General features: G+C 44.3%; 1 protein-coding gene across 2 annotated transcripts in view; it reads left to right on the top strand.

Moving 5' to 3' along the window:
• Positions 1-26344, top strand: part of CACNA1D (calcium voltage-gated channel subunit alpha1 D) — a 294778-nt gene that overhangs the window by 5781 nt on the left and 262653 nt on the right. For both annotated transcript variants that reach the window (XM_032458261.1, XM_032458260.1), the window contains exon 3: positions 700-805. In XM_032458261.1, coding sequence (XP_032314152.1) covers positions 700-805 — 106 coding nt within the window. The remainder of the gene's footprint in view (positions 1-699; positions 806-26344) is intronic.

Genomic DNA, 26344 nt, shown 5'->3' with positions numbered 1-26344 from the left:
GTTGTAAGTTGAACACAATAACAGTACATTATATACAGCTCCAGTCCAGCTCTCATCTGAAACAGTGATAACCACTGATTAGTAAAAGCAGGAGAGGGAGGTGAAGCCTGGTTTGCTTGTTACGGTGTCTGAAGTATTGGAACTGCCATGAGATAGTCACAGGTGGAATGGAAGATGTCTTTGCTGACCGGCCTGTGCCAGTCCAGACAGGAGATTCAGACTGACCCAGCCAAGAATAGCCTCCAAGAAAACAGCTCTAACACATGGTGGCAAGGATTTGTGGAAGAGATTTGTCTCACGATGGCTTCTCTTTGTGTCTGCAACAGCCAGGAATTTAGCTTTCTAAGGCCCTTGTTGCTTTTAAAATGACAGGAAGCAGAAGCTTGGTTTGCACAGTGCCCTAATTGGATGTACTTTTAGGTTTTCATATAAAACGTCCCATAGAAGAATGAGTGTAATGTGAGCCTTGGAACAGAAGAAAAGGACATGGGGAGGTCATTTGATAGGAAGATCCACAGTGAGTTGACCACTGACGATTACTCCTGCTGGAAACTTAGTAGTTGCAGCAGTCAGTGGAATAAGGATTTGTGTGTGTAATTTTAATTTAAAAAGCAATTCAAAAGTGGTGTGATTGGGAGTGTGATGAGAGAGATGGTGTATGCTGACATAACACATATATACCTTAACAAAAATTTTCAGACCATTTGACATATTTATATTATTGGCTATTTTTGCCAATTGTGTGGCCTTAGCTATTTACATCCCATTCCCTGAAGATGATTCTAATTCAACAAATCATAATTTGGTAAGTGTCCTTAGAGTTCCTGCTTATCCTGGTGTGTGTTTGTCATTTGCCTTTGTACCGAAGCTGGCAGCTGGCTTTCTGGGTGGTTGAAGTTTACAGCTACGCATGTGATGTTTCACAGAGCTTTGAAACACTGGTGTGTGTGTGTGTTTTTTTTTTTAACCTGCATTCTCAAATTTATACTGAATGAAAGTGTTTAAAGACATGAATCTTGTATAAATAGATGTGGACCTTTTTATGGAAGACATTTGTAGCAGATTTAAAAATAACTTTTCTCTCCATATAGGCTTTCTTTTGTCTACCATTCTTTCCCTCATAATGTTAGCTTTTTTTTTAATTAAAAAAAATTTAACCCAGTGTTATTTGGGAGCAGTGGGTACTTTGCTCAATTTTTCTGATAAGTAGAGAGTTATTGTAGTTATTATATATGAACTGTTAATTTTTACAGAAGTAGAATATAACAAAACTAATCCACATAGAGCATAATTTGGAGAATAATACAGTATAGTATCAAAGTTCCTGCTCTTAGCCTATGAAATGCTCCAAGATAAAATGATTCTACGGTGAAATAAATTGAGATACTTCCAATACTTTATTGCCCTCTTAAAGATTTATGGTGCACATTAATTCAGTAAAAGCTCCAGAAAGGTCTGTAGTTAAAAAACCAGTTTCATTTTGTTTAACTCAGCTAGTCCCTAAAAGTAATTGGTCATGGATTCTTTAAACATTTTTTGGCAGAACGCATCACAGTGTTTCATGGAACTTCCTTTGGGAAAGGTTGATATAGTTAAAAAAAAAAAAAAAAGAAAAAGCACTAGAGTGGGACTAGGAGTTGTCCTACTTGGCTGTCAACTGGCTGAATCTTGGGGCATTTATTTGCATACCCTTTCTGCACTGCCCACCTGTCCATTGATGGGATTGGGTGAGACAATCAGGAGAGTTGTTTTTACCTCTGACATTCTGTCATCTTTCCTTGATGATTCAGAAGCTGTTTCAGGATTTTTCTGGGGCTGTAGCATCGCCTTTGTAGGGCTCAGTCCTTCCTAACGAGGCCATGCAGAAAGGAGGTAAATGAGGGGCTGGGCCTGGATAACAGGAAACCCTCTCTCTTTTATTGCTTTCCCCTCTTTTAGCTGGTTCCATTTGTTTTTGGTTTCTCGTGTTGAAGCTGTATTTTCGTCTGGCTGGATGTTCTTAACTGAGTGTTGTAAAGGAAAAACTAGTGTGGGGAGAGCTCTGCTGGGTTCTGAAGATGTTGACATTGTGTTCCTGTGATTTTAGACTTCATAGTTTACGTATAGGATATCATATTACACTTAAAATGTGTGGCATATTTCAGCATGATGTCTCTTCATATTTGGCCTTCTGTAGTCTGATGTCTAGAGAATTTTAAAACACTTTGGATACTGCTACTGAAAGTACAACTGTAAACGGAAGTTGGATCACATATACAGCCTCATTATTAGTGTATATTCATCCTGTGCTAGAGATGAGTTGTGTGATTTTGGGTATTTTAAATAGCTTCTGATTTGGTCGTAGACATGTGACATTATAGATAGTCATTTCAAAGGAAAAGCAGAAGTAGTGAAAAGCCCCCATCAATGGGGCTAGGCCACAGATGGTGTCAGCTTGTTACCAAATTTAACAACGTGGATGGTGACCCAGTTTGTTGCTTTTTGTAGCTCAAGAGAACATGATTAAACAAACTTAGAAAATAAATATCTTTCAGAAAGGCAGATTAATTCAGATCAATGGAATAATTAATGTAGCTGCATGTGTAAGTCAATTAATACTCTGATTCTTTTTTCCCAGGGAAATTCAGGGCACTAATGTAAGTACTGTCAGACCATTTGGATTTCTCAGCTAATAAGGGAGGGAATAAAATATAGGAAATGGATAAATCTCCTTTCCTCCCTCTGGCAATCCCTCCCCAGTGGATCTTTTCTTGACAGTTCTTAAACACTGGTCTTTTTTGGGTGGGAGAGGGAGGTGTGTTAGTTTGGCAGGCCTTCCTAAAAACCAACACGTATTCCTTTGACCTCTCAGTATCCTGAAACTCATAGCATTCAAGTTTGTGTCTTGTGCTCACTTAAATGGTCCCATAGTTAGATGAGTTTTGTCTCTGCCTAACTCATTAAATATTTCCTTTCCCACTGTGGGAAGGGAAGATATATGCGGATTTCCCCCTGACTCTTAGCAAGGTCCCATGCCATGTCAGTCCTCTTGCCAGGGAGCAGGTTTTTTTTGTTTTGTTTTGTTTTTTAATACATTTGACCCAATTTGTACCAAAGTGATTGCTCTATTTTTGGGGTTGGTTTAGAGGCAGCTGAACAAAGCTTATTTTTCATCTGTAGTAAACACCTTTCAATTAATGTGAACGGCAAAACAAAGGGCAGAGACCAATACAGTTGTATGTGTCAGGGAGCTGGTAGTTTCCTCTGCCTCTGAGCTCTGTCAGGAATGTGGATGTTGACCACCTGGAGTAAGATTCAGGGCCATCTTGGTGGAAGATGTTTCTGCCTGTTGCAGGTAGTTTGTAGGGAGGTTATTACTTTTGTTGGAGAAGAAATGCGGCTGTCATCCTTGATCCAGTGTGTGTCTGGTCTCGGTTATATGTAACTCATCTAGCTTTGGGAATTTGGAGACTACCTTGGGTGCAGTTAGGTTTTCCCAGAGTTAGATTAAAAAAATATATATATGTATATAAACAGTCTCAAGTTTTTGTACAGCTTTCATTGTTGGACTCTCAGGGACTAGTGGAGGCTGAAGCCATGGAAACGGTGCAGCTCAGTTCCCACAGCAATATCCCTCCTAGATCAGTCAGTAGCAGGGTTTCCTCTCCACTTATTGAAAGTGTATATCATTTATTTAATTTTCTTCCTGGCATGGGGCAGGGGAAAGGGAGTGCTTCTTCAGCAGAGTGTCAGAGTAAGGATGATCACAGTCCTGTACTTCAGTGTGCTAGAAAATGCTTTATTTTGCTTCCCAAACTTCAGTTTCTCATAAGCACACTGCTGTGGCTGAACCGTGTGCATCTGTACATCCTGTTCCTGGTACTCCCACACCCACCCCCAGGCTGCCGCCCAGTTCTTTGTAGTGCTGAATGGCCTCAAATGAGAACTGTCCAGAGAGGGGCGCTCACCAGCCAGTCCAGACTTTCCTTGATGTCTGCTGGTGACTGCAGCCTCTGAGGACAAGGCGTGCGGCCCATGGTGCTCTGTCCCTTGACCAGGCCAAGTGCCTGGTGCCTATCAGGTGCTCAGTAAATGCTTGTTAAACTCAGCGAAAAGTTTACTAAGTCTTTGATTCCCTTTTTGTCCCCTTTGCTGTTGAGCCCATTTATTTGTGGTTTTAGACTGTTGACACTTGGCCTCTGCAAAATCCCTCACATCTTCCCCTTCCTCTCCACTCACGTTACAGCCATGACTTCTGCTAGAGGAGTGATCCTGAGGCTTCAGGGGCTGCCCCTGCCCTGCCCGAGGGGAGGCCAGACCCCATGGCCAGGTCTTTCTTGGTCCGTTCAACCTGTTCTGGTTTATCCTTCACTCCTCTCCTTCATAGTGCCCCCCAACCCCATTTGTCTACCAGCCGTTCCTCAGCACCCTTCCCTCCTCTTCTCCACCCATGGCCTTTTCTCCATTTGAAATGCCTCTTCCTCCTCACCACCCTTTCATCAGTGTCACTGTCCTTAGAGCTGTTCAGGAGTAATCTCAAAGGACGGCTCTTCCGTGAAGCCTTTTTCTTTCTTTCTTTCTTTTAATTCTTATTTTTTATCAATGTGTAGTCTATTTACAATGTTAGTTTAAAGTGTACAGTAAAGCGATTCAGTTATACATACACATTATACATATATATATATTTTCAGATTCTTTCAGTGAAGCCTTTTCTGACCCTGATTGGAAGTAACACACTTATCTGACTGTCTCTCGTGGCACTTGGCACATAAAACACCCTGTATTTTAATTATTTATGTGCACATCTTATCTTCATCTTATCAAGCATCTTTGCAATACAGTTCATAGTGAATCACTTTGGAACCCCAGCAGCGCCTGCCCTGACGGTGTGCAGTGGATCTTCATAAAGGTGGGCGGGTTGTTGATGGCTGAATGCACGCTCTCTCAGGAGAAGCACCTCACCCAGTCTCTCCTCTGAGCCATATTTAGGATTTCCTTGGGTGGCAGGTCTGTCTCTGGACTCCTGGAGGTCCTTGGCTGTGGGTGGGTGGGAAATTCCAAGTGTTTTACTCCTGAAGAGCTTAGGGTCTCGTGACCCTGCTTCTTGTGCACCTCTTGCTGAAGGAGCATCAGAGCTGGGTTTCTGAGCAGAGCAGTCTTGGACATTTTGTGCTCTGGCTCAGAGCTCAGGGTAGCAGAATGGTGGGAGCATCTCTGGAAAGCAGTGCCAGCTGGGGACTCTCGTCAGTGGAACCAAATGCCTTACAATGGCCAGGACCATTGTGGGACAGCCCACTTTGATTGCATTCTCTCCTCCATGGCTGAGACCTCCATGCACAGTGTTTCCTGTGCTTAAAAAGTGAGGTCATTGACTCTGTATGATCGGTAGTTTAGCATCTTATGTAGTGAGCGGTGTGGATCAAAACACCTGAGACACAGTTTTATAACTTGGGTCCTTGGGCTTTGCCTATGGGGTGACTTTTAGTTCTGTACCTCATCTACTCTGCATCTTTGCTCTGTTGTCTTTCTGTTTGAATTGCATGTTCTTCCTTCTTTGTGCCTGGATTCTGTCTGTTTTTCTAGGACAGCTGGTGTGCTGCCCTCAGTTCAGCCTTCTCTGATCCTTGTCCCCACCTCCTACCCCACCTGCTGTGTGTAAGTAATACTTGCTTTCTCCCTGCAGTCCCATAAGCATGGTAAATTCTCCTTTTTACAGATATTAGCCCCTTTCTGCCTTATTTTATAACTGCTGCAGGAAGTGGCTTGGTGTGCAGTGTGTGGTTCTGCACATGGGCTCTGGGGTCTAACAGCCTGACTCTTTGGCTGGTGAACTGAGTGACTTTGGATGAAACCAGTATATTCCTAGAGGCTGAGGCTGGAGCCTGATTGATATCGACGGTGTGGTGAACTTAACCCTGGGTGGCACACAGTAGGCACATTAGGAAATGCATGTGTGATGACTAGGTACATAAATGAATGAAGGTACAGAGGCTCCACGGTATGTCCTTATAGATCAGTAGTTAATTTTCAACAATTGGCTAATGATTAATGTTTGCTCGAGAGGCTGACTTTCATTGTCCAATATTAATGAGAATCCCAGGAAACACCTGTCAGAGTTTGCCTTGAATTTCAGAATTGATCTTTCTTGACAAATTTAACTCTATATCTGAAGCAAGAGAGTAGGAAGACAAGTACTTGATACTTTTTGAATCCCTACGTCATAAGCTAACTTCTGTATTCAGAATTGTGTGTGAGCCATGTGTGAGTAGTGGTACTTGGGTAGGTGTGTGTGTCACATTTCGTGTGAATGTTGGTGGAGGAAGAGCAGCAAAATGACCAGAGTAGATGGACTTGTGTAGTAACACTTAACCCAGAGCTGGTTTCCTGATCATAAACGGTACATAAATATACCTTGTACAAATAATTGCATTTCTTTTGTAGTCTTACCTCATGTTGACAAAGAACAAGTTACCTAGCTTGATCTTTTATTGAACAGGCCTTGAGTATTAGTTGTTTTTCAGAAATCAAACCCAACTCTTAGAGAATTCAGATTTACAACTATTTAAATTCCTTAAGAAGAATTCCAGAAGGGCCTCACTCTTTTGATTGGTTTGTTAAAAAGTGATCTCATTGTTATATAGACACTCTGTGAATACTAGAACTTCCCTGCTCAGACCTTTTAAAAATGAGCCTATCTTGGAGTGAGGCTGTATTGGTGTATTGGCCAGAACTTGTGTGTGTTTTTGTAATTTATTAACTTAGCTAAGGGACAAGTCCAAGAGGTAGACACTATATCAGATACAACTGGAAAGGGGGCTTAAAAGAGGTTATGGAGCAGGGGAGGGTATAGCTCAGTGGTAGAGTGCATGCTTAGCATGCACAGGGTCCTGAGTTTAATCCCCACTACCTCTGTTAAAATAAGTAAATAAATCTAATTACCGCCCCCCGCCAAAACCCCCAAACCAACAACAACAAAAACAAAACAAAAAAAGAGTTTTTTTTTAAAAGAGGGTCTCAGGATCCCACCCTGCACCCCAGCCCTCAAGTCTCTGAGGCAGAGTCTGACTGGCCTCCAGAAGGTCCCCCTCACACACAGTCTGAAATGTGCATCCCCTCAGTCCATTTGGGGCAGGGTCTTCGGGGAGATGCATTCCTTCCTTAACCTCAGCTTAAGTGTGATATTGTAAAAATGATTGTGTGAGAACAGGAGACCCCTGTAGCAGATCTGTGGATAGTTTCCTATTTTAACCTTCACCATCTCCCTTTAATTTTTTTTTATTGAATTATAGTCAGTTTACAATGTTGTGTCAATTTCCAGTGTAGAGCATAATTTTTCAGTTATACATGAATATAATCATTGTCACATTCTTTTTCACCGTGTGCTACCGCAAGATCTTGTATGTATTTCCCTGTGCTATACACCTTTAATTTTTAACTGTCTGTACAACATAAGAAGTATCTGATACAGAGGGGTCCACTTGCCCAGCAGTAGAGACACGTCTTGTGAACTACTGTTGGTGGTGGTGGGGTGGGGACTCCATCACAGACCCTCAGCAGCTCCTCCTCTAGGAAAATCCCTAAGGAAATTGCAGAGGCTCTGAAATCCTGGTGGCTGAGTGGAGTGTTACTGTTGCTTGGATGATGTGCCAAGGGAGGGGATGTTGGTGGGTGTCCTTGCCCTGTGGGGTGAGGGTGGGGGTTGGTAGCTCATCTACAAATAGATGTAAATCTCCTATCATGCTCCCACTCTTGGGGTTCTCTGCTGTCAGCACTATAGGATATGTCCCCAAGTCCTGTTCTGACCTTGTGATCAAAATAAGGAAAGTGCCAGAAGGCATCTTTCCTTTTTAATGTGAGTGAGATTGGTATTCTTGCAGCTGGAGTTCTTGTGGGCAGTGAGGCTGTTTTGCTGGGCAGGTGGAGCTGGCACTGGGAGGTGGGGAGGTGGGCACAGTGAGAAAAACTGAAGATGGGTTTGAAGGAGGAACTTTCTGAGCGTTTCTGTGTGTGTGTGTGTGTGTGTGTGTGTGTGTGTGTGAGAGAGAGAGAGAGAGAGAGAGAGAGAGAGAGAGTGTGAGAGCGAGAGAGCGAGAGAGAGAGCTGGGGGAAAAGTGTAGTGGGTGGATGGAACCTTGGGTGTTTTTGACATGCACCTTCTAGGATGCAGCCTTCTTCTGGTGATGTTAACCAAGCAGGGCCCCAGACACTGCCCATGTGGGGAAAATGACTTTCTTCTCCAGAACCTCAAAGCAGTTATTTCTGCTAATTTCTTTTCCTCCTCCCTTCTGGCTGAGTGGTCATTTTAGAAGTTACCTGTTTAAATTATTGAATGAGTGAGACTCAGACTGGGGGGAATTGGAGGGCTGACCTGAGGGAGGGAAAGCAGGCTGCAGACCACTCAGGGAAGATGCAGCTGGCAGGTGGACCCTGCCTGGGAAGGAAGGCGGAGGTGTCCTGGGTCAGCTTGGCCTGGGGGTTGAAAGCAGGTTGGGTCTGAGGCTCATGCCTTTCCCTGTCTTGGTCATCTTCTGAGGGGTCCAGCCTGCCTCCTTTCCCTACATCCACGGAGAAGTCTAGCATAGCATACTCACAAATATGTTTGTAGTGCTGTAAGAACCCTTGTTTATAAGATAGGAAGTCAAGGCACCATTATTCAACAAATATTTATTGAGACCTGCTGTGCAGAGCATACCTACCAGACTCATGGGTCCCGGCTTCTAGCTGGTGCTGCTGCCAGCTCACTGTGCCCAGCTGCTCTTTCATTAAAGAAAACCCACAACATGGGGTCAGAGAGCAGCCGCCTTTGTTTTTCATATTTTGCATTCTTTAAATCATCATTTGAACTTACACAAGTAATACATGAAGATATTCTTCTGAACAGTTAATACAGATAAATTGATAATCTCCTTTTATCTACCCAGCTCCTTCTAATCACGGGTAACCTGTTTCAGAATTGTTTTTCACTGTGTATGTGTACATGATCTGTGCATTTTGAAATATATATCTATATAGTTTGGGATATTTTAAATTTTACACAAGTGGAAGCAGAATGTATACATTACAGAGCTTTCTTTTTTTCCACTGTATGTGTCTTATAGGTCTTTCCATACCTGTATTTAGAGCTCTCACAACTTCTTAGTTGCCATAAAATATCCCATGTATGTGCCATGGTTTATTTAATTGTTCTCTATTGGATGAGCATTTAGGATAGTTCCTAAAGTTTTAACTATTTTAAACAATGCTGCATTGAATATTTGTCTATGCTTTTTGTGCATACAAGTAAACATTTCTCTGGGGTAAGTACTTAGAAGTAAGCTCTCTGGGTGGGAGGGTAGTGCGTTTTTTTCCATTTCCATACTTAATGCCACATTGGCTTCCACTTCGCCTTTATCGATTTACGTTCCCACCTCCGCGTCTCCTTGAGATCAGCTGTCCTTTAACTCTGATGAGTGACATCATTTGTTCTTTATCCTAGGCCATGGAAAAGGAAACCTCTGGTGGGGGCTGAGGGGGGAGGTACAGGCTCTTTCTTGGATGGTTGGGAGACACCTGGAGCATGTGGTTACAGCAGAAAGTCCAGGAACCCTGAGTGCCAGACTTGTCATCTTTTTTGAACCACAGACCCAGATGAAAGGCACCAAGGAATATTCTTTCCTTTGCTTTGGGTGCCACACACTTGGGGACCATGATTCTTTCAAGGGAAACACTCATTCCAGGTAGCTAATAGGTAAATCAGTCCCTAATGCAAAAATTGAGCCTTAGTTTTGTAGTGTTTGCTTGCTTCCATTGAGTACCAAGACCAATACTGCCTTTATGTTCCCTTTTAGTTGTGGAAGAAAAATATCTCGCCTGCTTTGTTTCTGCTGTCTGGAGGTCTTTGATTATTATTTTTTCACACACACTAGAACTTTGCTTTTATTATGGTATTTATCACAGGGTTTGTACCCCTCTTACTTCCAAAAACTCTGAGGTGACTTAGAAAATGGAAGTTGATGAAAGATGGGGCAAATCAGAACTCCAAACAAAAAGGAGCTTGTCCAGGTGCGCGAGGTGAGTGGATTGCTAACACCTGGGCACTGAATTGGCTGTTAGGTTTTCCAGCAGTGGTGGCAAAAGGGAGCACTTCTAACTTACAGTGTTTTTATTCTCTCAACAATAGGAAGCAGCTGTATTCGTTGAGAGGGGAGCTTTCTAGGAAGCAAATCCTAGCGGGAATCAACAGCATGGGTCCTTGTACAAGGTACTGTTGGGGCAGTGCTTCAAAACAAAAGCCCTGTCTTCACTGTGCTTTTGTTGAAGAGAAATAAATGCCCTGCAAACAGATGGTCTCTGGATTCAGAGTTCTTAAAAGGTTAGGGCACAGCATTAAACTGTGGCATACTGGAGGCACTTCTGTATTCTAGAAGAGTTTTGCCTTTCTTGATTATATAAATTACTATAGAACTCAGGTTGGGAAGATTAAGAGAGTGGTTTAAAACAACTGTCATTTAATCATACATAAATTACTTTCTTGAGCATTTATTTTGTGTAAAATATGGTCTATTAAATACATTCACTTACTGTCTTAACTTGGTTTAAGCCAGAGAACAAAAGGATACTATGAATTAACACAAGGAACCCCTTCCAAACCCTCATTTTGGAAGAGATGTGGTTTTACTTTTTTAATCTCATGTGAACTAAAGAAGTGACCGATATTTTTATAAGAAGACAACCTTGAGTGTTCTTCAGTAAATAGATAACAATGGGGTATAATGAAACATTGTTTATATTTAAATGACTTCTTTTATATTGTACAAAAACAGCTTGAATGGGTAAATTGTTAAAATGCTGCCCTTTTATACCATTAATTAGTCCCTTGGTCCTTTTTTTTTTAAAGGTAATGCAAAAGTGTGCTTCTTTTTGGGTGTTCACAAATTCTAAATTATTGAAATATAAATTAATATGAATCTATCCAAAGCTCTTTTCAGAATGTTTATCTGGTGGGAGTGAAATTAAAACATTTAAAGTTCTAAATTAGAATGTGGAGAAGTAGTGACACCCAGCAAGAATTTGGTAAAAAGAGAGGTGTTTAAGAAGTCTTTTTCTAGAAAGCCACGTGGGATTGTTACTGCTGTAGTCTGGGCAGAGAAAGCTTTGGTGTTATTTTAGGTTGGCAGCTGAATAAGCTAATTGATAATCATTAAAGGCAGGGGTGGGAGGGGTGGGGATAGTAGGTTAGATGGCGGTTCTGATTTACCATGAATGGCACTGAATGTGGATCACAGACCTGGTGAGTTTGGGATTGAGAAGGACCCCAGTGACCTTCAGACGAATGTGTTCCTTTTTCAGACCCAGCAGTTGACTTGCTCAGGGTCACACAGTGAGAGAGGAGCCAGGTGGGGACTCAAGCCAGTGCTTCTGTCTCCTGGTCTATTTCTTTTCCATTCTCTCCAGTTTCAGCTGGGACTCCAGACTGAAGTCAGGCTCTGGGGCAGGGACACTTGAGACATCTGGAAAATCAGATGACAAAAGCATGTTTCTTCCAAGCAAGCTGGGCATTCAGTAGACTTTTATCTCCTCGATTTCTTATCGTCTAAAAGATAGTTTTGATCACTCCTCTCTGCCCTGTTTTACTTCATAAATTATTCCCTTACTTTCTTCATGCATATTAACGTGCAGAAATCATTTGGCCATAGACAGCCTCATGATTTTATGGAGAGAGCCAGCGGGGGGAGGGGGGATTCAGCCAGGCTGGTTCTAGTGTGGCCGGCAGGCTGTGTCTTTCTGACCATAACCGGAGGCACATGGATAATTACCTTTGTTACTAGCTGGTGGCTGACATCTACCGGGCTAGGTGGGCTCAGCATATGTAATCTCTTTAGTTCTCCCTTAATCCTCACTATAAACTCACGAGGAAGAGACTACTGAAATCCTCATGTTGCAGGTGAGGAAGAAAGGCTCGGAGTGGTCAGATTGTTCCCATGTGGCCACGAGGCCTGGTAATTGGCAGGGCCGGGACTCTCCCCGGGCTTTCGGACCTAAGGGCCCAGGCTCCACCCACCGCGCCGTGCGGAGAGGTCAAAGTTCGCCGGGCGGCTCGCGTCCCGGACTCTCCTCAGGCTTTTTGGCCTAAGAGCCCACGTTTTACCCACCGCGCCACGCAGAGAGGTCAAAGCTCCCGGGCCGCTGGCGTCCGGGATTCTTTCCCTGCTTTTTCGCGTAAGAACCCGCGCTCTACCCACCACGCGGTGCGGAGAAGTCATAGCTCCCGGGCTGCTGCCGTCTAAACACTCAGCAGCGGAGGGGGAGGCCAAGGGGCCGAGCGACAGCGGGACCTCCAGGTGGGTCTCTGGGCAGGCTTCACGGTCCTGATTTTGGTTATGGCATGGAACCCAGGTTCGGGGACGTTCTCGCTACCCAGAGACATTTCGAGGTGGAGAGAACCTGGGCGGCCCTCTGCCCGTCTTCTGAAGCATCTTGTGAATCATCCAATTAAAATGGGAATTAGAGGAGTTTAAATTCGGGCATGAAGTAGATTTTATTGTATTTTAATTCCTTGAAAAGTGTTACTTGTGAAAGGCAAGTCTGGGGCTTCTTGGGCACAGGGCAGTCGGAGGAATGAGCAGTCAGGGTTGTGGGTCCCTGAGTTGCACACACCCGCCACTCAGAGCCTGTGAACAGTACAGCCACTCTTCCTCACCCAGCCTGTCTCTTCTGTAAAAGAGGAGATTAAGCGGTCTGTAGGGTTGGCCTGGGCCCTGGCTTCTAGGAGGCATGGACTCTCTGTGGCTCACTATTGCTGGAGCCAGGGTGATGCGTCCTAAAGCCTCAGCGCAGTCCTGGGAGTTAGGGGTGACTGTCCTCAGCTTCACAGGTGAGGAAGCGGAGCTTGGGAAGACGGACCTGCTTGCTCCTGCCCCAGTGAGAGAGTGACACTATGGGCCTTGGATGAGGGTGGGACCCTTCTAGCCACATTAGTTTCCTGAATGGTTTACGGGGTTAGGGGTTTGCTTTCCAAAGCAGTTGTACGGAAGATGTTTTCACCAGACTGACCCAACCTGAAGGGCTTGAGACCTAGCAGTCAGAAAGGGTGTTGCGGGAACCTGGTGAATTAGTGACGGAAAGTTACCCAGCTGGTTGTAGGAGGCCCTAGACCTGGACTGCACTCCATCTTCACTTAGGCAGCAGTGAAGTGCTGTTGATTTCCCTTGGGACACTGTGGGTAGAAGGGGCTGGTTTAGTGATCAGAGTCTGATTTCCACAGCCAAGAAGTTATCCCAGCTGGAGTAGGGCAGCAAAATCTGGAGCTCAACATCCTCCTGTGATGCTTGGTGGTGTCCCTGCGGACACTGTCTCAGCTGCTCGGGCATCCACTTGACCAGCTGTATCTTGTTCCTGTGAGGCCCAGCTGGGAGACCCCTGGCCACCTCTTGATTTAAATGATACTCAGAAGGGGAAAGAAAACAAGTGCTAAAGAGCAAATCAGATGTCAGGGGAGTTCTGGTCTGATTGCTGTGCTCTCAGAAGGGAAGGTGGGGCAATTCTTAGAACCAGAGTAATGGCAGTTATCACTGGTGCCCGTGTGCTTCTGTTACAGTGCCCGTGCATTCTCACAGTGTGAGTAACTGCCTACAGGCTACAGAGCAAGGCCGTTAAATGACTCCCCCAAGACCAAACATCTAGGATGTGGCAGAGGTAGGACACAAAGTCCCTGGGCATAGTGGAGGCCTCCTTGCAAGTGGTTCTGCTGGGAAACCATGGCTTACAGATGGAACATGACTTGCCAGAGCTCAGGGTCCCCAAGACCAGGGATACTGTTTGTTCTTCTCAGCCATGTGACCTCAGATTCTTCACCTGTAAGGTGAAAGTAATAATGCTAGTTCTGCCCCTCATTGCTGAGATGGTTAAAGGGGATTTTGTAAGGGAGCCCTCTGTGCACAGCAAGTGTTGTATGTACTGTGAATTTCCTTATACATCAAGTCTTGCATTTGTAGTTTGCTCTGATTGGACTGCCTCCCTTCTTCTCTTTCTGTTTGTGTTATCATGTCCTTTGGAGAGCAGAGAGTCTGGAGGAAATTGGTCTAGACCTGGGTCTCAGGTTTGCTGCCTACTAGCTTTGTGACAGAACAAATTGTTATCTCCCTTGGCCTTGATTTTCTCATCTGTAAAATGGAGGTAGTCATGCTTGTCTTACCTTTAGCATGAGGTCTTCGAGGAGTCAACAAAATGATATGAGTGAGCCCCAGTTCACCCAAGATGTTATTAATTAATTAATTAATTAATTTTTTAAATTGAAATATCAGTTTACAATGTTGTATCAATTTCTGGTGTATAGCACAATGCGTCAGTCATACATGAACATACATATATTTGTTTTCATATTCTTTTTCACCATAAGTTACTACAAGATGTTGAATATAGTTCTCTGTGCTATGCAATATAAACTTGTTTATCTATTTTATATATATACCAGTCAGTATCTGCAAATCTCGAACTCCCAATTTATCTCTTTCCACCCCTTTCCCCCTCGAAACCCTAAGTTTGTTTTCTATTTCTGTGAGTCTGTTTCTGTTTTGTAAATAAGTTCATTTGTCTTTTAAAAAAATTTTTAGATTCCATGTATAAATAATAACACATGGTATTTTCCTTTCTCTTTCTGGCTTATTTCACTTAGAAGGACATTCTCCAGGGCCATCCACATTGCTTCAAATAGCGTTATTTTATTATTTTTTTTTATGGCTGAGTTGTATTCCATTGAATAAATATACCATGACTTTATCTAGTCATCTATCGATAGACATTTAGGTGTTTCCATGTCTTGGCTATTGTAAATAGTACTGCTATGAATGATGGGGTACATGTATCTTTTTGAATTAAGGTTCCCTCTGGTTATATGCCCAGGATTGGGATTGCTGGATCTGATGGTACATCTATTTTTTGTCTGTTGAGGAATCTCCATACTGTTTGCCACAATGGCTGTATCAAACTACATTCCCACCAACAGCGTAGGAAGGTTCCCTTTTCTCCACAGCCTCTCCAGCATTTATCATTTATGGACTTTTGAATGATGGCCATTCTAACTGGTGTGAGGTGATATCTCATTGTAGTTTTGATTTGCATTTCTCTGATAATTAGCAATATTGAGCATTTTTTCATGTGCCTCTTGGCCATTTGTATGTCTTCATTGGAGAACTGCTTGTTTAGGTCTTCTGCCCATTTTTGGATTAGGTTGTTTGTTTTTTTGTTATTAAGTTGTATGAGCTTTTTATATATTCTGGAAATTAAACCCTTGTCTGTCTCATCTTTTGCAAATATTTTCTCCTATTCTGTAGGTTGTCTTGTTTTGCTTATATTTCCTTTGTTGTGCAAAAGCTTGTAAGTTTATTTAGGTTCTATTTTTTTTTTTTTTTTTTGCTTTTATTTCTACTGCTTGGGTAGACTGCCCTAGGAGAACATTGCCAAGATGTATGTCAGAGAATGTTTTGCCTATGTTTTCTTCTAGGATATTTATTGTGTCTTGTCTTATGTTTAAGTCTTTAAGCCATTTTGAGTTTATTTTTGTCTATGGGGTGAGGGAGTATTTTAACTTCATTGATTTACATGCAGCTGTCCAGTTTTCCCAACACCATTTGCTGAAAAGACTGCCAAGACGTTATTTAATTGGTTAGGAATGGTTGTGGGGAGGGTCTCTTTGCCAACTTTCAGGGTCTGAGCATTGGGGGAGCCTCTTTTCCCTCTGCCCTTAGGGGGCTGTGGAGTTTTTAAATCAGTCCCACGCCTGTTAAGCCCCCTGTTCTCTCATGAGTGCTGCATTTCTTGGCCCGAGGATTTTTGTTTCCCTTTTTCTTAGTGTGTCCCAGTACATGGAGGTGGAGAGAGCAGGGTGTGTGCCCTTCCCCTCTCTTTGTTGGAGCCTGGCCTCTATGCCTGGCCCCGGGCTGGTGGGCAGGGTGAGCATGTGGCTGCAGGGGAGAGGCTGCCACTGATACCACCCCGGTGTTGAGCTCAGGGCTCAGCAGCAGGAGCCCCATATTCCTGGTCGTCAAGGACTGAAAGCAGACCCCCATGGTTTGGGGGTTCTGGGTTGGCATTCGTGGCCACACTGATGTTTCAAATGGGAGCACCCAGGGGCCATGTCTCGAAGCTCCCACCGTTTGATTTCAGGCACCAGTCTCAGATTCTGTACCTGTTTTCTTGTCTTCACAGCAATTCACTCAGTAGTCACTAGTACTCCTGTTTTACAGATGAAGTACGTGAAGCTCAGAGTTAACTGAATGAATCTTTGCTGAGGTCATAAACCCATAAGGTTGTGAACGGATCCAGTGGTCTCTCTGTCTGCTGTTTCCGTTCTGGCACACCAACCCCGCCTCCCCCGGCCCTGTGCACACGAGGCATGTCATGGGAGGATCAAAGAACTTAGAGTTCAGTGGCCTACCTTTGTGTTCCTGCTCTGTAACATCACTCCTTGTGACTCCCGCTATCCTCACTGGTCACAAGGTAGGGAGGGAAAAGTCAAGTGGGAGCTGTGTGAAAGTGTTTTATAATGTAGAAAGCAGCGTGCACACGTGAGGCGTTATCCTTATTATTGTCTGTGAGGGAGTGAGTGACTTCCCAGGAGAGGAAGGCTTTGCCTTTCCCTCTGATCGCTTTGGAAAGCAGTGCAAGGCTGAGCCCTGATCCACCCCAATCCACTCCCATCTCCCCATGAGGCCAGTGCTACACACAGGCCCTGCACAGATGAAGAGCCGTACCCATTGGGGCAGCGCCCCCCCATCTCCACCCCCGGGGTTGTGCTGGGGGGAGGCTGAGGTGCGGGTATGAAGAACTGAAGATACCCGTTGAATCCACAGTTGGAGCTGGCTCTCCCCCTCCACGATTCTCGAAGGCCAGCTGCCATGTGGAGTCCTGACTGTACCTTGAGCTCCTCAGGATTTGTGGACCATGGGGCTGGGTGGCCATTGAGGCTGGAGGTCCTGTTTGTGGTCTCGATTCCTTCCCGTCCTGGTGGAGCTGGTCACCTTCCCTGGGGAGCCTCATGGACTAGCCCCTGGTGGGACCAGCTCTGTCCCCTGAGGCATATGCTTACTTGGGTTTGGTCTTACGCGCTTTTCTTACTTTCAACAGCAGCGTGAACTTGTGTGCAAGGAACCAATGTACCCTTGTCTTCATCCTCCATGGTCCCTGGCACAGGGTGTTGGTAAATGATGGACCATTTAGTGAAGCATCACTGTGACTGCCTTTGGCGTACTGAGGTTGCCTTATCGCTTTGCTGCTTTCTTAACATGGCCTGATAGTCTCTCTTCCCAATCTGGAAACAGAACCCTGGGGAGGGGGATGGAGGGACAGAGCGGGATGGACGACTGGGCAGAGATGGGGGAGGAGAGACAATGATGAGGGAGAAGGAGAGAGACATGAGAGACATAGAGTAGGGAGAGGAAGAGAGAGATGGGGAGAGTGAGAAGAGAGAGTTGGAGAGATGGGGAGTTTGGAGGGAGGGAGGGAGACAGAGAGATACTCCCTTTGGGAGAGACTGTAATTGCTTAATGAGAACATCAGAACCTACAAAACCAAAATGGAGTGTGCTCTTCAAAGTAGTTATTCTGAGGTTGCACCCTCGTCCCAGTGATGCAGGACTACTTGTCTTCAGAATTGCTTTCAGAGCCAGTTTCTATTTTTCATTTTGCTCTACTTCAGGCTAAAAATGGGGTGATTCAGGTTGATCCCTGACCTTATCCAGCAGGCTCTCGAGAGACACGTGTCCTGGGCTCTGGAGAAGGTCCTCGCTGGCATTTTGGAACGCTCTGAGGAGTGGCTGTATTCCCAGCGCCACACATCCCGCCTTCCGAGCTTCCTACTTTGAAGGGAACAACACTTGTTTATGCGACTCTGGTGTGTTGATTAAACAAAACAGCCTTCCTACTTTGCCGTCTCACTTCCCTAAGTCTGCAGTCTCATCTGGCCTGTCTTCTCCTGGTGCCAAGAATCCGTTTACTGAGGCTTTCATCTTTAGCCCCTGGCCCCAGGAACACGGTCAGGTGAGATGTTTTACTCTCAGCTAGAGAATGGCTTCTAAAGGCCTCCCTCATCCCTGGAAAAGCAGGTTTTCATGTTACCCCAGAGTCAGGGGTCTTGAATGTCGGCTTCTCAGGAGTTGGGGATGCCTGCCTGACCCTTGCCAGGGCTCAGGGATCCTGGGAAAAGATGTCAGTGTACCGTTCACAGCTGTTGTGCAGGTGGTTTACACAAGTAGACAGAATTCCTTCAGTTCCCCAGAGTGTTCCTTGGACTTAGAAGAATATGTGTCTGCATTGCTTCTTTTCTTGCCTTTTAAAAAAATGCACTTTTTGATCCCAGTTAGGTTAGACATTTTAATCTTAGCTGCAACGAAGAGGGCTCCACCCTTGCTGTGTGTGAAGCTGTGCGGGACAAGGACTGCTTTAAAAATAGCCCCTTGTTTATAAGTGGGGTGACTTCGACTTAAGTCATGTTCTGTTCAGGTGGTTGCCACTGGCACCTGGCACTGGGACCTGGGGGCAATAAATAACAGAAGTAATTGGTCTCCATTAAGTAGATGGGATGAAGCCATGCACATTTTTTCCTGAACAGCCTTATTGAGATATAATTTACATACCATACAATTCACCATTTTAAATTATACAATTCAGTGGGTTTTTTTTTTAACTACATTCAGAGTCAAGCAACCATCATCAAAATCAATTTGCCAACATTTTTGTCACCCTGAAAAGAAACCCCATACCCATTAGCCATCACTCCCTATTTCCCTCCAGCCCTCCCTTCCCCAGCCCTAGGCAATCACTAATCTACTTTCTGTCTCTATAGATTTTCCTATTCTGTACGTTTTATATAAATTACATAATATGTGATCTATCGAGTCTGGCTTCTTTCACTTAGTACAGTGTTTTCAAGATTCAGCCATGCTGTAGCCTGTGTCCGTACTTCATTCTTCTCTGTGGCTGAGTGATGTTCCATTGTATGGCTGTGCCACATTTCCTGTGTCCCTTCGTCAGCTTGTGGACATTTGAGTTATTTCCATTTTTTGGCTATTATGAATATTCCTTTGAACATTCAGGTACAAGTTTTTGTATGAACTTGCATTCTCAGTTCTCTTGAATATATGTGTGTGTGTGTGTATATATATATATATATATATATATATTCTACTCCTAGGTGTATGTCTATGTATATATACACCTAGGACTAGAATATGCTGGGTCGTAAGGAAACTTGAACATTTTGAGGAACTGCCAAACTGTTTCCCAAAGCAGCTGCATCATTTTACGTTCCCACCAGCAGTGAATGATGATGGTTCCATTTTCTCCACATCTTTCCTGACACCTGTTAATGTATAGCTTTTGGGTTTGAGCCGTTTTAGTGGATGTGAAATAGTATCTCATTACACACTTGCACTTCTCGTGACTAATGATGTTGAGCTTTCCTTGTGCTTATCAGCCATTTCTGTGTATTCTTTAGAGAAATGCATATTCAGATTCTTTGCCCATTTTTAAAATTGTTCTTTTTTTTAATTGAGTTGTAAGAATTCTTATGTATTCTAGTTACCAGTCGCTTATCAGATACATGCTTTGCCAATGTTTCCTCTCCACTGGGTTGTCTCTTCATTTTCTTGATGGTTCCTTCGAGCACCAAAGTTTTAAATTGTGATGAAGTGATTTGTACATTCCTAGACTCTTAGGGCTGACTAGGGCCTTTGAAGTTGCCTGTTTGAATTCTCTTGTGCTGGTGATGGGAGGCTCTGTGGTTCAGGGAGGAGGCACCTTCCTCAAGGTCACAGGCTAAAAAATAGTCAGGACTGGAGTTTAACCTATGGGAATCCTCAGTTTCATCCCCACTTTCTGAAGGTAGGAAGTTTAGGTTAGGTGTGTAGGGAAAGAGAGTTGGTAGTTCTGAACCATTCTCATCTTCCTGGAAGCACACAGATTCCAAACTCTGCTTCTAGATGGGCTGACCCTAAGGCCCCTCCCCATAGTTTGTTTGTTTTTGAATAGAGGAGGGTCCTGTCAAATTTGGTCCTTTCTTTGAGAGGATGCATTATATAAGAGAGTAGCATAGATCAGTGCTGCCTGGAATGGTCTTTGTCACTAGTCACTTGTAGCTATAAGAACATGAAATAGATTTAAATTTTATTTAATTTTAATTTCTCAGTCACATAAGCCTCGTTTCCATTGTTCAGCATCCATGTAGGGCAATCGTATGAGACAGCACACATCGGGAACATTGCCATCACTGCAGCGTGTGCTGTTAGATGGTGCTGACTAGAGAGGTCTGTGGCCCTGTGCACTGGTGTTGTGTCCTCACCTCTGACCCAGGCTGATGCCCTGGACTCACAGCCTTGGTCTGTCCTCTGTATGTTCCTCCTCCACCTGCCACCCAGACTTCCTATTTGTGTAGCTGCCTCTGGGCTTCTTGGCAAAGCCTGCGTGCACCCCCCCCCCCCATTAGATGGTTTGTGGGCCTTGCTGGCAGAGACACTGCTTTTCTTTAGCTTCTGGACTTGGTTGCTGGTAAAGAGACCATTGCCTTTCCTCACTTCAGCCAAAGGATGTGACCCACAGAAATAGCACTGAAAGATGCTTAGAGAGGAGTGTGTTCTTTCTTGGAAAGACTAACTCCTGAAAATGAATGAATGAATGAAATGATGTGCTCTTTGGACATGAAGAAGAGGTTGAAGAACTTTTGAGTTCAGTTCTTTTGGCTATGTTGGTGGATAGCCTTTTGAGTGGGTACTTCCCTTTAGAGGCAGTTGGTCCCAAGAATTTGCCACATTGTGAAGGGCCGTGGGGAGGGAGGCAGGAGGAGTTGGAAGCCCAGTGTCTCAAGATGGTGACATGGCAGATGCTGGCCTAGTCTTGCTTAGCACCCCGGTGGGGGTCACCTTTATTTCTCGTGCCTCTAATCCTGAGGGACATTCTAATCACTGATCTCAAGGTCATCAGGGCCGCTCAAAGAATCTCAAAGGAAGTAAAAAGGATGGAAGACCTTATGGTGGTACCAAGTTGGAGCATTAGAGCAGAGATGAGCTGGGAAGATATCAGCGAGGAGAAGGGATTCACCCAGGCTCACCGCAATTTAGTGGTGGCAAAACTGAGATGAGAACCGGGTCCTGTGGCATCTGGCCTTATGCACATTCCACCAGGGTGGCATTTATACAGCGGCAAACACGGCGACTTCTTGGAGATGTTGCCCAGGCTTAGACACGATTTAATTTAACCCACACAAGGCAGGTCTTGCCTTCAAGCCCTCCTCTGCTGCTCTCATCATTAGAAAGTATTAAGAAACCTTTCAATTAAGGCGGGATCACCCAGGGTTCGCATTCCTTCTCTCCGGCCTATCTCCAGGATCTGTTTTCTGCAGGGAGGTCTGTCCTTGACTTTAAAGAAAGCGCTGGGAAACAGAGACTTGTTTTTGTCCGCAGGACTTCGAGAGCCTTGAGGGCAAGGCCAGCATTGTTTGTCATCACTTGGGGACTGGCACAGCGTGTTCAGTTAGTGAATATCTGTGGACTTTCTCTTTTTCAGGAAAATCCCCTTTTGGATGGATTTCTGAGGTCCCTTCTTTCTGTGGTCCTGAAACTTCGTCAGTTCTAATTTAGAAATAGTGACCAGAAGAAATGGGATCGTTTCTCTGTCTGTAGGGAGAATTGCCCATTTTGCCTTTGAACTTTATAAGATCTGGAAACTTACATGTTTATACTGCGAAAGTCAGTGTTACTTTTTGCTGAATTGAGCAGTAGGTAGATGTAACCCAACAGGACATCCCGGGTAAAATTCCCAGAGCAGTGAGGGCCGAGCAGGGAATTGTGGAAGGCATCCCTTGCCATAAGCATGGACTATCTCGCCTAACAGTGAACATTTCTGCTGTCTTTTCCAGGGGTGAAAAACTGTTCTTTTCAAAGGCAAGCTTAATGACTACTGTGCCAAGACGTGAAATGATTAGATAAATTTCTGTACCAGTTTAGCACTAGAAATGCAGTTTACAAAAGATCTTAAAAACAGTCTTAAAAACAGGGTGAAACATCTTAGGCTCAGCTGGTGTACTTCTAGTTTAGTTATTAGAGACAAGGCTTCAGGGACAGGATCATGAACAGGGATGTGATCCAGGTCAGAGCACCTGTCTACCTGGCCTTTGAAGCCTCTTTTTGGGTTCATTTTAATTAGTTTCTTGTTTCAGTTTTACCAGTACCTGAATTTCTCTGGTTGGAGCAGAGTTAAGTTTTCAGGCTGAATTACTTGGATGATTGCCTTTGTTTTCTTTTTCACATAGCCTTTGGATATCTGGCCTTTTCAGCCAAGGAAAATGGAACTGGTTTTAAACACTCACTTGAGCCATGAATTTCAACTGTGTATTAATTTGCTGCTCATTCTTTGATTTTCATATCTTTTGAGAAGCAGTGAAATGACACTGGGGCAGGCCTTCAAGTTTCCTTTGGAGGGACCTCAGGGGCTTGGAGCTGAGGGGAGTGGCTGGGGAGAGTGGAGCTGTGCCCTCCCACCCGTGTCACCCACAGAGCAGCTCTCCCTCCTCCCTCCCGCCTCCCTCTTCCCCACCACTCCCTCCTTCCCCCTCTTCCCACTCCTCCCTCATCTTTTTTTACTTTCTCCTTCCCTCCCTTGTGTGTTTGGGGGGCAGAAAAGTTTCTGAAACTCATCTTGTAGGCAGTAGAGAAGAGGTTGGTCTGTGTCTCATCCTCACTAGAATCAGCACGGACTCGAGACTGAACACTTAGGGCTTGGTTCTTGCTGTTCTTTCCTCCTAAGAGTCAGCCACAGGCGAGATGCTGTACTAAGGTCTCAATTTTGCCTCTCAGAGCTGTTATTTAGCTCTTCAGGGCAGCAGAAGTAAGAAATCTGGTGTCCTGAGTGAGCACAGGCCCTCTAACACGTGAGTTCCTGTGTTTTATGGACATCTTGAAAAGTATTCGGTGTTATCCCCATTTTTTTTTAATGTGAAAAAAACCCTCCAGTTAGATCAGAGTATGAACTCATTCCTGACATCTTCCAAAATTGTTTTCCTAGGGAGGAGAAGGGCCATATATAACGTGGAAGCTTTGCAGTGGGGGAGGTGGGGGATACAATGGGAATAAGCTGGAACTAACAATTAAATGATTAGTAACAGGCTTTGCACATTCTTACTGTTTTCTGCTTTGGGTATAAGTTTTGCTCTATAAAGACTGGAGGTGACCTGTTTCATCCCCTATATATTGGGAACTCTCAGAATGTGCCAAGGATCAGCCCAATTCACTGAACGTTAATGCAAGAGTCAGAAGTCAGTCTCTGACTGCAGGGAGCTCATAGTTCAATGGGGACGGATGGCCCTTAGGGAACCCGTGTACTCAGACTCCTCTGGTGCAAGTAATGGGCCCAATCCCAGTCAAAGAGGAATTTATTGGCTCACATAACTGACCAGTCCAGAGATAAATCTAGAGTCAGCTTAGGGGCTCAAATGATGTCATCAGGATCTGGTTTCTCTCTCCCCATCCTGACTCCACTTCCTGTGTGTTGACCCCATTCTCAGACATGTCCTCCTCTTTTAACTGCAGGATGGCTGCCAGAAGTTCCTAGGCTTGCATCCGTTCACCTTCCTTCCAGCCAAAAAGAGTGTGAGAATCTTTGTCCAGCCCTGCCAGACAGTCTTGTTTTATCTCATTGGCTCAGACAGGGTCATGTGCACATCCTGACCCTGTCACGTGGCCGGGGGCATGGGAGGCACTGTCTGACTTCAGCCCTGGTCCTGTGCCTCACTCATGAACCCAGGATGGAGCCAACTCTACTCTAAGCCTCTGGGCTAAGAATAGGGAGAAATCAGAGCCTTGATTTCTGGGGGAAGGAACTCCAGACTTGATCCCTTGTCAGGGCAGGCAGAACTTGGGGATGTATTCCCGTCTGACATATCCGTGAGTCAGAACTTAGTCCATGATGAGCAGAGCGTCTTGTTAAGTGTGGTTTAGCTGCGCCATGGATTTAAATGCTGAGCCTTGTCTGTCCTGGGAACATGGTTCTTGCTGGGATGGGGAGGGAAACATTTTAGGGGAGCATTAGAACCTTGACCTTGCGAACATGTTCACAGTGGTGACTGAGACTCTCAAACACATACAGGTGAATAAAGACGGTGCATGGACACCCCTCCAGTCAGCCACATTACTCAGATTAACATGTTTTAATCTTTCTGGGATTTGCATAGCGGAGTGGGGATTGGTATATCCTGTAGAGATTTTGGAGAGAGACCCAGGTTGTTCATCTTGGCTTCATAGCCGAGCCTCATGTTCCTCACCTGAGTTGTGGGAAGTAAATGACGTGCTGTGAGAGAAGCCTAGTGCCTGGAACATAGTACACAGTCCATCGAGGGGGCTGCTTTTATTTCCTCGTGTTTCAGATGAACAGGATGTGCTGCCACATAATGTCTTTGGAGTTTGTTTTCATGTGACCATGCTGTAAATCTGTGAAAATCATTCTTCCACAGCCCATATCTCTGAGAGTTGGAGAGATGCATCTTCAATGGGGATGAGATGGTAGAAAACTCACACACATCATAGGCCTCACCTCGTAGTTCACTGAGTACTTTTGTGTTGGTGCTCTCATTTGATCCTCAGAATAGCCTATGATAAAACAGGCAGGAATCACAATTCCCGTATTACAGGCAAGGAAGCTCATCTATGACTTATCCAAGGTCATTGTGATGGGAGAGGGCAAGTCCTAATCTCAGATATCCTCTGTCCATTGTAGCATTCTGCCACACCAGTGTAGATCTGCCTTTCTGATACAATTCACTGAATTTGTTAGGTATTTACTGTAGTTTCAAATGAGTTTGACTAGAGAACCATATTGTATAGTTCATCTAAATCAGAAGCCTTGAGTTCATTTAGTGAAAAATAAAATTGTCCTTTTCTTTCTTTTTGTTCATTGGCCTGATTCATTGGGATTGTTCTGCAAACCTCTATTGCCATTAAAGCAAATTAGCTCAATTTGTGTTGTTATGAAGTAACATAAGTCAACTTTATAACATTTCGAAGTTATATTCAGTAGCTTCCCAATTAGAGCCTGAAAAGCTTGCCTTTCTGAGGTCCAAGTCATTTATCCTGGTAAAGGTAAAGATTTTTCAGGAAGGTTGGACTCCTGGGAAAGAGTGTCAAATGCTAAATTCTTATTCTGTTAATACCTATCTCATTTCTTCCTAACCATACCCATCAAAGTGTTGTGCACCAGCATATTGCAGTACTGGATAATAATTAGGATGGCACTGAGTATTTGAGAAAAATTGAGGATGCCTAGCAGCCAAGAGACCATTAGAATATTAACATTATCATGTACAGATCTTCCTCAGTTTACGACAGGATTATGTCCTGATAAACCTATCCACTGTAAGTTGATAATGTTGCAAGTCAAAAATGCATTAAACGCACCTAACCTACAAACATAGCTTAGCCTAACCCACCTTAAAAGTGCTCAGAACATTTACACTAGCTCACCACTGGGCAAAATCATCTACCACAGAGCTGATTTTATAATAAGGTGTTGAATATCTCATGGAATCTATTGAATACTGTACTGAAAATGAGAAACAGAATGGTTGTGTGGGTCCACATGGTTGTAAGTGTACTGGTTGTTGACCCTCATGACTGGGACTGACTGGGAGCTGCCCAGCATCCGGAGATAGTGTCTGTCTAGCCTGGGAAAAGATAAAAATCCAAAACTTGAGGTATGGTTTCTACTGAATGTCTGTGGCTTTTGTACCATTGTAAAGTTGAACCATCGTAACTTGGAGAGGTCTGTAGGTCTTTTGGATAGGGCTCTGTTTGAAGATATTTGAAAATGTAGACCAGATTAATCAAATGCATTGTGTGTGCTAAGTGTCTCTGTGTTGCCCTCTTATTCATGTGTGAATGAGGTGGCCATGAGAACCTGCAAAAGCAAGATCATCTGGAGTAAGTTCATCCATTGTTAGGTGGTTTTAGGGTGGGTCACATCTAGTTGACTGAGGGTTGAGACTAAAGCCAGATTACTGGGTTCATGATACACTAGGAACAAGCACACAATGCCTTAACCCAGACTTTGACTCTTAAGGTACACAGATGTCTCTGTGAATACCTCTCCTGTGGTAGAACAGACCAAGCACCTGAGCCCAGAGCTCAAATGAATAGCAACTGTGCTTGGGGTGTGCCATACATCTGGTGAGGTGCATGGAGTGCACAGATATGAACCTTTTCATGTACACACCATGTAACCACCTTGCAGACCAAGTTATAGAGCATCTCCAGTACTCCAGAGGGTTCCTTCATGCCCTTGCCCACCTCCACTCCTTTAGACCTCCACCCAGGAAATCACTATTTGGACTTCTACTAGCATCAGTTAAG

This window comes from Camelus ferus, chromosome 17, assembly GCF_009834535.1.
Source record: "Camelus ferus isolate YT-003-E chromosome 17, BCGSAC_Cfer_1.0, whole genome shotgun sequence".
In the NCBI taxonomy this organism is placed as follows: domain Eukaryota; kingdom Metazoa; phylum Chordata; class Mammalia; order Artiodactyla; family Camelidae; genus Camelus; species Camelus ferus.
The sequence above is the reverse complement of the archived record's forward strand: the minus strand, read 5'-3'. Positions and strand labels throughout refer to the sequence as shown.